This window comes from Manis javanica, chromosome 15 (assembly GCF_040802235.1).
Source record: "Manis javanica isolate MJ-LG chromosome 15, MJ_LKY, whole genome shotgun sequence".
Taxonomy (NCBI): domain Eukaryota; kingdom Metazoa; phylum Chordata; class Mammalia; order Pholidota; family Manidae; genus Manis; species Manis javanica.
This window is the reverse complement of record NC_133170.1, coordinates 86278692-86293241: the sequence shown is the minus strand read 5'-3', so window position 1 is coordinate 86293241 and position 14550 is coordinate 86278692. Positions and strand designations below refer to the sequence as shown.

The window sequence follows — 14550 nt, the reverse complement described above, 5'->3', positions numbered from 1 at the left end:
TTATTTCTTCCTTAAATTTTTCGTAGAATTTTCCAGTGAAGCTGTCTAGACCTGGATTTTTCTTTGTGGGAAGGTTTTAAAGTTCAATTTCTTTTATAGCTGTAAAAGTTTCTAGGCTATTGATATCTTTCTGAGCGGCCTTTGGTGGTTTGTGCCTTTCAAGGAGTTTGTCCATTTCATCTAAGTTGTCAAACGTATTAATATAAAGTCATCCATACAGTTCACCTGTTCTCTGCCTTTGGTATCCTTAATATTGCTGGAATCTGTAGTGATGACACCCCTCTTCTCGTAGAGGTATTTTGTGTTCTTTTTTTCCTAATTATTCTGGCTAGGGGTTTATTCATGTTGATCCAAAAAGAAACAGCTTTTGTTTTCATGATTTTACCTGTTTCATCAATTCCCACTCCTGCCTTTATTATTTCTTTTTTGCTCTCTGCTTTGGGCTTCATTTGCTCTTCTGCTTCCCTAAGGGGGAAGCTGAGGTCATGAATTTGAGATCTTTTTTCTTTACTGATACAAGAGTTTAATGTAGTAATTTGTCTCAAGAATTGCCTTAGTTGCATTCCACAAGTTTTCATTAATTTAAAATTCTAATTTCTCTTCATTTCTGTCACCCATGGGCTATTTAGAAATATGTCAGTTGTTTGCATATAGCTGGGTGATTTTCCAGATGTCTTTCTGCTGTGAGACAGCGTACTGTAAGATTTGTGTCATTATAAATTTATTGAGATTTGTTTTATCTCAATAAATTTATTATTACTTTTAATATTAATATCTATTATGGTAGATGTTACATATGCCAATGAAAAGAATACGAATTCTGCTCCTGCTGGGTGGAGAGTCCTGTAAACAGTGGTGGGTCCGGCAGGGTGGTAGTGTTGCTCAGGGTGTCTGTGCCCATCCTGATTTTCTGTTCTCTCAGAGAGGGGTTGAAAGTCACTGTGAGTTTGTCTGGTAGCAGTTCTGGCAGGTTTTCCTCCATACTTGAAAGCTCTGCTGTGGATGCACAAGCATTCAGGATTATCATGTCCTTTGTCACTATTAAATGACCTTCTTCATTCCTGGTGATGCCATTTGTTGTGAAGTCACTTTGTGTGATGTCACCTCCAGCTTCCTTTTGATCAGTTAGTTAAATGTTTTTCCATTCTTTGATTTTCACCTATTTGTGTCCTTATTTTTAGCGGGTTTCTTTTAGGTGGTATATAGTGGGGTCTTGCTTTTTTACCTATGTGATAAAGTCTGCCTTTTAATTGGAGTGTTTAAATCACCCTGTAAGTTTATTGACTAGGCAGAATTAATGAAAATCTACTGTTTTGTCATTTGTTTTCGGTTTGTGCTCTCTGTTTCCTTTTCCCTTCTCCGCCTTCGTTTGGGTTGCACATTGGCATTCCATTTTGTCTTCGTTGGCCGCTTCGCTCTCACGCGTGTGTCAGTGTAGTGTGTTCATCCCGATCACGGTCCGCCTTCTGGTGGCAGGCCGCTCGCCTGTGGTACGAGGCCTTAAAGCTGCTCTTCCTTCCCGGCTTTTGTGCTATTCTGTCCAAGTCTTACTTCTGCATGTTGTAGACCTCACAGTATAGTATGCATATTTTTGCTTTAAATAATTCTAGGGTGATAGCTTTTTCTTTTTTCTTTTCAGAACTTGAAAATATTGTCTTCCAGCGTGCATTGTTCTGGAAAGGTCCACTGGTGTCTTTCTCCTTGTTTTTCTGTGTGTAATATGTCTTTCTGTTTTGGCTGCTTTAAGATTTCCTCTTTGTTGATGGTTTTAAGCAATGGACTGTGCTGTGCCTTAGTTTTCTTTCTATTTCCTGAGTTTGGGGTTTATTGAGCTACTTGGATCTGTGGGTTCATAGTTTTAATGAAATTGGGAAGTTCCTCAGCCACTGTTTCTTCAAACATTCAGTCCATCCCCTCCAAGGGCATTCGGGTGCTTGAGGTTGTCCCACAGCTCACAGTTCAGGTTTTCCAGGCATTTTTCTGTCTGTGATTTAGTTTAGAGAGAGTTTCTGCTGTTGTCTTCAAGTCACAAAACTGATGCTTCATCCTGTCTGCTGTGGTTTTCATCTCAGGCAGTGGATGATTTCTTTTGTAAATCTTCCATATCTCCTCTACTTAACATGTTTCATTTTTCCTCTAGCTTCTTGAGCATTTGCAGTATAGTCACAACTTTTAATGTCCTTGTCTATTCTATCATTTGTATTGTTTCCGAGTCAGTTTTAATTAACTGATTTTTTTTTTCATCTTGTCTGTAATTTCCTGTTTCTTTGTATGTCTGGTGGTTTTATATTGAATGCCAGACTTGGTGAGTTTTGCCTTTTTGGTTGCTGCATATTTTTTCATTCTTAACACCCTTATCCTTGAACTTGGTTCTGGGATGAGACTTGGAAATAATTTTATCCTTTCAGCTCTTACTTGTAACTGTGTGAGGCAGGACTGAGCAGTGTTTAGTCGGGAGTTAATTTTTTCCCACTAATGTGGCAAAGGTCTTCTGAGTACTTGACTCAGTGGTCCATAAACAGGTCCCGTCCACGGCCCTGCTGAACTCCGGTTTTTGTGCCATCTTATCTTTCAGGCGGGCTCCTTGCCCGGCCTGGGGCGGCTTGCTGAGACCGCGTACTGGGGGCGCTGTGCTCCGCACCCGCGGGCCCCTCCGCAGATCTCTGGAGTCTGTCTGCCGCAGCTCTCTCCCCTCCGGGGCTGTGCAGGGCGAGGTCCTGCCAGTGCTCTGCTGCCTGGCTTGGTTTCTCCCAATTTTCAACAGCATCCACTCACCTCCAGGTGCCTCACGGGCCCCCCTGGAGCCCCTCTCCCTGCTCTGCAGCCTGGAAATGCCCTTCACCTCACCCCACGGGGTTCCTGACGCTCGGAGGTCACTGCCCTTTGTTGCCAGATGTCCACTGTCTGGAGAACTGATGTTTTCTTATATTTTGTCCTTTTTACTTTTTTCCAGTTGTTTCAGGTGGGTGGTTAAATCCATCCCTATGATGCCATCTTGGCTGAAAGCCTTATACAGTGTAAAGCATTGCAACTTCTTCATCAGTGTTACGTGTTTTATGAAGGCTTTCCTTGTGGTCAGATTGAATCCTTCCACCGCAGTGTGTGGCAGGGGTGGGGAAGAGCGAACACTGAGTCCACGGCCCCTTGCCCGGCCTTGCTCCCGCCTCACCTGGGACCCAAGGACACTCAGGCTGGGCCTGGCCCTAGGGGCACACGGGTGGGGCTGTGCCCGTCTGCCCCTCCCCACAGGGCCCTCTGGAGAGGCGCTCTGCTGCCGTGCGGACGCTGCGGCCTGCGTGGGGCTCAGGGGGGGCTCGGGCCTGGCGTCCACGTCCTGCCTGATTGGATGGGCCCATCTTTCCGACAGATCAGCCGTGACTGACTGACAGCTCCGCGCAGGCGCAGGTGCAGGGAGCCCCCTCCACTGCCCGGTGCCGGTGGGCTGATGGTGGGGCAGGGGAGGCGACCGGAAGCCACCCGTCTGTTTCTCTGCCCTGCGCCGTCGGCTGTGTGGCCGACTTCGCCTCTCACGCCTCACGGTTTTCCCCTGGTCCCATGGTTTTCCTGCTTACCAGCCGCCCCCTCGGGTCAGGAGTCTGCAGACTGTCCTAAAGGATGAGGGAGGAGATATTTCCGGCTCTGCAGATCGCGTAGTCGCTCTGAGAACCACGCGTCTCTGCTGATGCAGTTAGAGGCGGCCGTAGACCGACCGCACGTGCTGGCAGCCGACACACCCAGTAAGACTTTATGGGCAGGAGTGGGCCTGGGGCCTGCCTTTTGCCAACCCCTGCCTCAGTCCACCTACTTTGCCGAGTTATTTAATATTTTTGTCTGGCCCCCCTATGATAATTGCTTCCAGAAACCATCACCAGTAATACCTTGCTTAAAACACAGATCTTAATCATGTTGCTGTGGCTCCCTGCAGCGTACTAAGTCAAAGTCAGAATATCTTACCCTCCACACGCCCGTCATCTGGCCCTTGTATTTCTGATCTTATCTCCAGTGGTTCTCCGTCTGTCACTCAGACGCAGTCTGCTGACATGCCCTTCTGCCCCGGGGTATTTCCCGAGCCCTGCTTGTTCTGGGATGCCCTTCCTTTCCTGTGGCATCACATGTGCCCTCTGACGCCATGCGCCTGCCTCGGGAACCCTGTTCACGTCCCACCTTCTTTGGGAAGCCTTCCAGAGCCCAGTGAGGGGGGCAGTTTCTCCTTCCTTCACGCTGTTTGTGCACTCCTGTGTAGCGACCTCCATTCGCTGCCAGAAACCCAAGTGTGTGTGTGTCCGTGTGTATGTGTGGCCTCCGTATTGACCCAGAATCCCTCCAGAGGTGAGAGGTGTGCCCTCTTGGGTCTGTCTCATCTGTGGTCCAGGCAGAGCCTGACTCAGGCAGGAGCGTGGCCAGTGTGTGTGTGAGGTGGCTCATAAGGAGCAGTGCCTCGCAGGGTGCACTGCTCTGGGGACACATGGCATTGTGGGCCCAGCTCTCGGCTGCTCCTCGGGGCTTACGTGCAGGCCGAGGAGAGATGGGCTGTGGGCAGGCTACCTGGGGCCTGGCCCAGGTTCATGGGGCCCGGGCAGTGGCAGGACCAGGCGGTGGCAGGCCTGGCCACTCCAGGTCTCTGCTACGCCTGCTGCTTCCTCAACGGCCTCTTGCCCTTTGGTTCCACAGAGCTGCGGTGCAACCCTGGGCAGTTTGCCTGTCGCAGTGGCGCCATCCAGTGCATCCCCCTCCCCTGGCAGTGTGACGGCTGGGTGACTTGTGAGGATGAGAGCGACGAAACCGACTGTCCAGGTGAGTGTATCAGGCAGGTGGACACATGTGGCCCCTGCCTCACTGTTGTAGCTGTGTGCTTGTGCTTCTCACGAGGGGGCGATGGTATCAACCCGTAACCTGTGCTCTGTCCCTGCACTGGGAGGTTGTTGGGAGCTGACCCCCTCCCATCTGTGTGTCTCTTGTCTTTTTAAAAATAGATGCCTAACACTGGCAGATCCCAGAACTTGCAAGAGGCAGGGTCAGGGCTGTGCTGAGACAGAGAGGCGCCCAGGACGTGCACCTGCAGCCGTGCTGCCCTCTTGCCCCCTCACCTGGCTCTGGATGCAGGCACCTTTTGCAGCATGGCTAGAAGCCTGCTGAGGGTCATCTAGGCCTGGGCTGTGTCTGTGTCCTGCTCAGTCACTACTGATCTTTCACATGGGCGTTTCCTCCTGGCGATGTGTGGGCTCCTAAAGATGTATGCAGATGTCACAGGGACTCCAAGTTGCTGGTTCTCTGCTGGGTTTCTGCCCTTGTGCCCTCGTGGAGTGTAACACACACGGGAGCAATGGTGCTCACTACAGCCCCGGTTCTGTACTGGGGTTAGGGCGCAAGGTATAGGGTCTCACGTGCTCATGCGTGTGTGTGTGTGTGTGATGTGCTGACATACATGTACATACACTGATTTGTCTAAGACCTCTAGGTGGTTCTGAGAAAGCCCCAGAGAGGGGAAGGGTGTCTTATTCTAGCTTGAGAATCTCAGACCTACATTCATTTGGTCGGGCATTCAAATTTCTTCACAGTCTGGCTTGGTTCTACTTTGCTGACCTAATTTATCACTATTTCCCCTTCAGTGGCTCTGCTGAGCTGCTTCTTGTGCCACCGCAGTAATAATTTCCTAGCCACATGCTTCCTTTATGCCTTTCTCGTTTCCTGGGATGCCCTTGTTCTGTTTCCATGCGTTCTGTGTCCTGTTTGTCCTTCAGGGCTTGGCTCAGATGATAGCACAGCAAGTGGGCATCTCTGGGCCCTCTGGCTTGAGGTTGGCTTCTGCCAGTACCGGCCTTTCCCTTTCTGACAGCATCTGAACCGCTGGTAATGCTCACTGTCACCAGTGCCCATGCTTGATGGTGCCTTCCAGCTTGTGAGCTCCCTGGGGGCAGAACACCTGTCCTCCTGGTCAGTGGGACGTGGCCTATGATGGGGTCCTTTGCAACATTCAGTAAATGAAAGAAGAGGTGTATTTCCTCTAGGCCAGGTGCTGTGAGAAAACTGATTGACTCCAACCAGGGGGATCAGGTATAGCATCAAACAGAAGAAGACATTCGAGCTTGGGGCATTCCAAAATAAACAGCAAGAAGCGATCTGCTCAGATGCGTTTGGTGCAAGACGGCCATGTAGAGGGGCGCCCCTGACTGCCCCCTGAACCTGTTCTTCCTTTGCTGGGCTGTGCGTGTGTTTGGTTGAGGTGTTTGCCTTCCCACGTGAGTGTTTGGAAGGTGGTGGCCGGGCCAGGGGCCTCGGGGATAGTCGAGTGTCTGGGAGCCCACCTCGTTGTTCCCTGGATCTCCGCCCAGAGAGCGTGCCTTCCTGGTGCTCGGGATGCGGCTGCCCTGTGCTCGGTCAGACCAGTGAGTACCAGCATGGGTGCTGGGGCTTCCTCGGGTCTCACAGGGTGGGGCTTAATATCCAGCCTCCTGTCGAATTTCTGAACAAAGGACCAAGTGATTCTTGGCTTGCTTTAAAATGGAAGCACCCTTTGGCTTAGTTACAATTGTGTGTAATAACTGCCCCGCTACAGGTACTGAGAACAGTGGCAGGCGCTCACCGGTCACCTGTCCGCGCACTGCGGGCTTGCGGGAAACAGTAACTAGGTCCGATTTCTCTTTTGGATCCTGTGCTCCAGCACACAGGGCCACAGGTTCCGCTCAGCACAGTGTTGACTTGAAGTGACGTAGGTTGATGTATTTACCCCCAGACAGAAAAATAAAGTCTTTCTCACAGGAGCCCGGAGTTCTGAGGGGACAGCCCCAACCATTGAGGGCCTGAGGACAGCAAGCGTGTGCATTCTCGCTGAGGTGTGAGGGCCTGGGCCGCTCCGGGAAGGGGTGGGGTGAGGCCCTGTGGGCCCTCTGGGTTCACGCCTGACTTCCCCTGACACCTGGCACTCAGTCCGCCCTGTGGTGTAGTGCCATGCCATTAGCCGGTGGGATAAGCATATTGCTTTCTATTTGTTCTTCAAGTTGGGATTCTGAGAAATTTAAATTATCAAAATATACAAATAACAATGTAATACTTGTTTCTCACATTCCTGAATTAATTGCTGGAATTCTGTTGTATTTCTTTTAAAAGAAATTCATTTTTTAAACATCATGAATATATTGGGAATGTAAATTAGTTTAACCATGTGGTACATATACACAATGGATTATTATTCAGCCATAAAAAGAAAACAAATCCTACCATTTGCAACAACATGGATGGAGCTAGAGGGTATTATGCTTGGTGAAATAACCCAGGCAGAGAAAGACAAATATCAAATGATTTCCCCTATTTGTGGAGTATAAGAACAAAGCAAAACTGAAGGAACAAACAGCAGCAGACTCACAGACCCCAAGAAGGGATTAGTGGTTACCAAAGGGCAGGGGGGAAGGGGGAAAGGGGTTAAGGGGCACAATAATTTGCAATCACAATATAAGTAGGTCATGGGGACAGCAGTACAAGTAGTGACTCTGTAGCATCTTGCTGCACTGACGGACAGTGACTGCAGTGGGGTGGTGAGGACTTGATAATCTGGGTGAATGTTGAAACCACAATGTTCATGTGAACCTTCATGAGATTGTATATCGATACTTTAAAAAAAACCATGAATGTAGGTAAAGTCTTCATTAACATTCTCCCTACCAGAAAAAAAAAAGATGAAGAAAAATCTTTGTGCGAGGAGGGGCTTGCGGGTAGGGGTTAGCTGGTAGCCACCTTCTTGTATGGGGAGAGTCTCCGTAAACTTTTGGGGAAACCAGCCATGATCAGTGAGGCTGCTTTTCAGCATGAGCTTCTGGAGTGACAGCACAAGATTACTTCATTGCCCTGCTAAAAGACTGCTAAAATTACAATAAAAGAATATGAGAGATAGAAAACCAGAGGGACGGAGGAAATGGGGGAAGGTATAAGGATAGATCAGTACTTTCAGCACGTTTTTGGAAAATAGGAGATGGATGGTACGCTGGGGTTAGTCCAGGCATTCAGAACGTGCCCTGCATTTCGGGGGCTGGAGGGCTGGAGCCGTACACTCAGACCCTGCGCCTGCAGGCCTCCGGATATTGTTTAGCTCGGAGAGCCTGCCCATGAAATGTGGAAAGCAGGGGGAGGTAGAATCCTTCCTCTGCCAGTGTTGTGTGTGCTTAGGGGGGAAGTGACTGTTTGCAGTGGCTTCCACCTGCCTACTGGCCGGCCAGCCATCGCAGGGCTGCTGAGCAGTTGTGACATGGCAGCGTTTCTCTGCAGGTTTCTCCGCTGTGAAGGGCAGGAGAGGCTTCCCAGCTCTCTGCACTGCCACTGCCAAGGTGAAATCGGAGGAGGTGGCCCACGTTACTTCTGTCCACGCTCGAGCCCTTTCAGTTTGGAAGGCACCTAATGTCCTGAATTAAATCTCTTGTGTGGTTGAAATACCTAGCATGGTTTCAGTTCTCCTGACAGAACCATCTTTGATATAAATGGGAACTAACAAAAGATGTGTACAAGTTTTAATGGGGAAAAATGTATTAAGCCCCATTAAAGGCAGCTTTATTAAGAGGCGGTAAAGGAGACTTGAATAAATAGAGACAGGATGTTCTTGGCTAGGAAGACCCAGTATGATGAAGCTGCCGTTCTTATATCGATCTGTGGATTCAGTGCATCTCCAGAGGGTTTTCTGGGAAATGTGACAAGTTAGTTCTAAAATGTTGGGAAGAGTGAAGTCCTAATGGTGTCAGGGCACTTTGGAGAAGAGGAGGAGCGGGCCCTTGCCCCCCGGTGTCGGTGCTTCTGCTAGTTGGCTCAGGGAGGCACACACTGGCCAGGGGGACAGAAGTGCTGCTGGGCACAGCCCTAAAAATCTTGACCTACGGCAGAGGTGGAATTACATATCGGTGGGCAGGGGGTGGGCCCTCAGTACATGGTGCTGTGTCAGTCTGGAAAGAATGAAATTGAATCTCCAACGTACGTCTTACAGAAAAATCAGGTTCCCATTAATTAAAGAAAAACTTCTTGAAGACAGTATAGGAGAATACCTTTACCACCGTGATAGGAATTTTGTTTTTAGTCACAAAAAATGTTAATTCTAAAATTAAAATGATTGTTTTTACCAGATTAAAATTAAGATCTTCCCTTTATCAAAAAGTGCCAATAGAATGTGAACAGACAAGCCACAGAATGGGAAGGTATTTTTCGACACTCAAAGCTTGTAATTGTAATTCAGCACATGTAAAGAACTCTTACAAATGGACAAAAGACAAACAAACATGTCAGAAAAATTAACAAGGATGGTGGTTAAACATATAAAAAGATACCCAACCTCAGTAGTATTCTAAGACTAGATGAGATACCACTTTACAGATCCTTAGACTGGCAAAAATTAAGATATCTGACAGAACCAAATGTTGGAGAGGATGTAGGTGTCCTGGAAATCTTTTCTGCTCTTGATGAGAAGGATAAACCCATGCACTCACTTTGGACAACAGGCATTAACTTGAAAAGCTGAGCATTCTCATAGTGTATGATCCAGGATTTCCATTTGGGGAAACTAAAGAAATCTTTGCAGCACTAATATACATCCTGGAAATAGCCCCAAAGTCTGTGTCCACACGATGGAGTTTTATGGACCAGGAAAATGTTAAGTTCTCGCAGCTACATGGATGAATCCCAAAAACAAATAGGTAACAAAGGCAAGTTGCCAAAAAGTACATACAGCACAATAAATACAAGCAAAACTGACCATTATCCTATTTACAGTTATATCCACCTGTGATGACCTGACAGAAAGAGGCAGAACTGTGAGGCACAAAGGTCAGGCCCCTCGTTCCTCCCTGGAGGGGAGACAGGAGTGGGACTGGGAGCAAACCTGGAGGTTCAGCCCTATGGCCGCTGTTTGAGTTCTAACACTACTGCGCTTGGTTATCACATTTTATTTCTACATGTGTGTTTCATCTATTCTTGGAGTATTTCAGCTTTTTCTTTTTCTTTTTTAGAAAAGCCAATAGAAGGAGAATGAAAACTGACTTAGCATAGCAGAGAAACTGCAACCGTGGGCCTGCTTGAGAGAGAGAACACCAGGAAATGAGCCAGTTTGACAAGCAGCACCCCCGAAAGGCTTGGATGCCCTCAGTGCTGAGGCTGGCGAGCCTCTGGCGTGGGAGTGCAGCGAGAGCTGGTGGGGTTCTGGCCCCCTGCCCCCTGTCCTTCCTCCCTCTGCGTAGCTAGAAGGCTCTCTCTCCCACCAGCAGACGTGAAGCTTCTTTTCTAGGCCTACACTCTCCAGTTTTGTAGCTGTGAGTCACATGTGGCTGCTGAGCCCTTGGGCTGTGGCCGCTTAGAACTAGATATCCTACAGAGTGCAAAATACACATTGAATATCAAAGACTTAGTACAAAAAAATGTAAAGCATCCATTAATACTTTTTAATATTGATTATATGTTGAAATGATAGTACTTAATATATTGGGTTATATTAAATTATTAAAATTAATATCTTGTTGAAATGTGGTCGCATTATATTTCTGTTAGACAACCCTCAGACTTAAAGTTGGCAAAGTAGGAGACACCAGGCCCAGCAGAGGGGAACCATACAGGTTGAAAGGTGAGGAATTAAGAGAAATTCTCTGTGGGAACAGGTGAGAGCCTCAGCCTGTCTTCTGCCCTGCTCCCCAGATGCCAGCAGCAGGTCTGCAGGATTGCAGAGTTGTGACCGGGCCTCAGGCAGGCAGCTGAAGGAGTCTGTCCTGGGGAAATGGGCGCTCCCTGCAAGAGGTGGGGGAGGTGTCAACACCAGGGAGGGTTCCCGACCAAAGCTCTGGTCCCCCGCCGAATGCTCCCCGGAACCCACCGGCTCCTGGCCTCCCTGTGCTCACTGAGCCTCTGGTGAGCTGGCCTGCCTTCCTCTTCAGCACAGACAGCCGGTGCTCCGTAGACTCTGGGAGGAAACATCTGTGAGGTGCTCGCCAGGTTCTGGACAGAGTGTCCTAGACTGAAAAGGCGGTCAGCTCTGCCGTGTGTAGAAGGGTGGTTAAGTGAGGCTCGCCTGAGCCGCGAGGGCCGGCACGCTGCCTCCACTTGCTGGCTGGGCCTCTGGGCAAGATGCTTTTTAAATTTCATTGTCCTCATCTATACGATGCCTACCTCTTAGGGCTGCTGTGAGGCTCAAATAACACAGCACATATAAACTGCCTAGAATAGAACATGGTACAGAATAATTTTTAATGTATATTAGCAGTTATTTTATTCAGAGTAAAAGTAAATTTTAAAAATATATTTAACATCAGCAAAATGGCAGTCTAGGAAACTCCATTTGAAGTTTGAAACCCTATTTCCCCACAGATACATTAAAAAAGCAACTAGAGATTGGCTAAAATAACGTCACAGAAACTCTGGAAGACAGGCCTACAGCAACCACAGGAACACCCAGTCCAGAAGAAGCCACATTCAAATGGTAGGAAGTGCGGCATCTTTACTTGCTTTGCCCCACCTCCCCTCTGCCCGGCACACAAGGTCTGAAGGAAGCAGCAGCCCGGTTCCACATTCCTTGCGCCCGCTAGGGGGGTGCAAGGCCAGCTTTATTCACTGCGTTCTGACCTGTCCCTACGGGTGTCTGAGCCCAGACAGGGAAATACAGCATAGCTGGGACCTCAGGCTGTGAAAAGCTGTGGAGACTGGTGAACATAGCTTGGGGGCTGCAGAGCTACAGATGCCCGAGGCAGAGGACTGGGGCTGGAGGAGTACAGTAAGACCCTGAGGAGCCAGGTGATTCTCTGGGAAAAGAGGACATGGAACCGCAGCCATGTGTACTTAGGAATCTAAGTCCACACACACAGGGCCAGGCAGGAAGGACTTGAGAAGACCTTAAGCCTTCACCCAAGGCTGGTCCCAAGGCTCAGCGTGAATCTTGCTAATTAGGGACAGTCTTCCCCAACACAGAGCCAGTCTGCACAGACTGAGAGAAGTGACTGTTTCTTCAAATGCCTAGTTTTCAACAACAAAATCACAAGGCATTTGAAGGACCAGGAAAACATGGCATCTTTAAAGGAATAAAATTTAGTGGCAGAAACTATCCCTGAAGAAACAAAGCATTGGACATCCTAGACAAGGGTTTAAAACTACTCTACTAAATGTGCTCAAAGAGCTAATATAAGCTCAAAGAACTAAAGGAAGTCAGAAAAACAACAGGTGAACAAAATGAGACCACCAACAAAGAGAAGGCAATTATTAAAAGGAACCAAAGAGAATCACTGTGACCTGATCGGAGAATCCATTAGAGGGGCTCAACAGTAGGCTCCAACAGGCAGAAGAGAGGCTATGTGAACTTAAAAAAAGGACTTTTGAAATTATTGAGCCTTTGGGATAAAATGAATGAATGAAGGTGAAGAAGCCTTGGGCACTTACAGGATCACCCAAACCACAGAATGCGCTTTTTTTTTTTCTCAAGTGCATGTGGAAGATTCTCCAGGATCTCCAGGATAGGGAATATGTTAGGCCACAAAACAAGTCTTAATTTTAAAGACTGAAATCATGCAAAGTATGTTTTCTAATCTAATGAAAGTAGAAATCTATAGGAGGAAAACTGGAAAATTCACCAATAATGGAAATTCAACACACACACTGAAGAAATCAGAAAGGAAATTAGGAAATATCTGGAGGGAAATGAAAATGAAAACACAACATACCAAAACTGATAAGATCCAGTGAAAGCAGTGCTGAGGGAAATGTATAGCTGTAAACATGTACATTAAAAAAAGAAAGATGTCAAATCAACAACCTAACTTTATACCTTAAAGAACTGGAAAAAAAATAAGCTAAACTCAAAGCTAGCAGAAGGAAGAAAGTAGTAAAGATCAAAACAGATAAATAGAGAATAGAGAAAGCAAGTAAAACCAAAGATCAATAAAATTGGCAAACTTTAGTTAGATTGACTAAAGAAAGAACACCCAAATAAAAGAAATGAAAGTTGGGGCGTTACCAATTTTATAGACATAAAAAGGATCGTAAGAGTACAATGAAGAATTGTATGCCCACAAACTAGATGGGCTAAATGAAACAAATTCTTAGAAGCAATTCTGCCAAAGGAAAATTACAGACCGAAATCCCGTGAAGATCGATGCAAAAATCCTGAACAAAGTGCTAGTGGACAGTATTTAACAGCACACTAAAAGGAGTGCACACCATGGCCAAAAGGACTTACTCTTGGATGCAACGATGGTCCAACAAACTAAAATCATTGCAATACACCCACTAACAGACAGCAGGAGGGAAAACCGTGTGAGCATCTCATTGCAGCAAAAGCATTTTTGGCAGAATTAATCTTTCACAATAAAAACATTCAACAAACTAGAAAGAGAAGGAAACTACCAAAACATAATAAAGACCATATATGAAAAACCCACAGCTGACATCATATTCAGTGGTAAAAGACTGAAATCTTTTCCTCTAAGGTCAGGAACAAGATAAGAATTTTGCCCCTTCTGGTCAACATAGTATTTGGAAGTTCTAGGCAGAGCAGTTAGACAAAATAAAGGCATCAGAATTGGAAAGAAAGTAACATTTTTTTTAAATTATAAAATGTTTTTCTGTGTGGGTGACATGATTCTTTATGTACAAAACCCTAAAGATCACACACACACACACACACACACACACAGAGCAATGTTAGGGATGATGAATAAATTCAGCAAAGTTGCAGGACAAAAACACGAAGTTGTGTTTTGTGTACTAACAGTAAACAACCCAAAAGGGAAATTAAGGAAACAATTTCATTGATATTAGCATCAAAAAGAATAAAATACTTAGGAATAAACTAATCAAGGAGCTGAAAGCCTAGTCCAACGAAAGCTTCAAATATTGTTGAAACAAGTTAAGGAAGCTATAAGTAAATGAAAAGGCATCCCATGTTCATGGACTGGGAGATTTAGGAAGCCGTCAGTACTACTGCCAGAAAAGAAAACTCCATCCTAACATTCATGTGAAACGTCAAAAGATTTCAAATAGTCAAATTATTCTTGAAGAACAGAGTTGGAGATCTCTTGCTTCCCGACGCAGCAGTCAAAACAGGGTGGCACTTGCATAAAGGCGGTCATGTGGGCTGATGGCACAGAACAGTGCGCCCACGAGTAAATCTTCACATATATACAGTCAGATTATTTTACACAAGGATATCAAGACCACTGAATACAGAGGAAGGGCAGATTTTTTCAGCAAATGGTGCTGGGAATGGACAGCCACATGTAAAAGAATACAGTTGAACCTTTACTTGACAATTGTACAAAAATTAACTCAAAGTGGATCAAAGATCTGAATGTAAGAGTTAAAATTATAAAACTCTTAGAAGGAAACATAGGAGAAAGCTTCATGATACTGTGTTTGGCAGTAATTTCTTTTATGTGATACCCAAACACAGCCAATGAAAGAATAGATAAATTGGGCTACATCAAAATTTAAAACGTGTACATTAAAGAAAACATTCAACAGTGAAAAGGCAGCCTGTAGATTGGGAGAAAATATTTGCAAATCATGTATTTCATAAGGAACTAATACTCAGAATATATATAGAAC

The 14550-nt window shown here is 46.4% G+C and overlaps 1 protein-coding gene across 2 annotated transcripts in view; it reads left to right on the top strand.

Moving 5' to 3' along the window:
• DGCR2 (DiGeorge syndrome critical region gene 2) overlaps nt 1–14550 on the top strand; it is an 89863-nt gene that overhangs the window by 34159 nt on the left and 41154 nt on the right. The window contains exon 2 of one of the 2 annotated variants that reach the window (XM_036993420.2): nt 4672–4794. The exons of the other annotated variant lie outside the window; for it this stretch is intronic. Within the exon in view, the coding sequence (XP_036849315.2) occupies nt 4672–4794 (123 nt within the window). The remainder of the gene's footprint in view (nt 1–4671; nt 4795–14550) is intronic. 2 annotated transcript variants of the gene reach the window in all.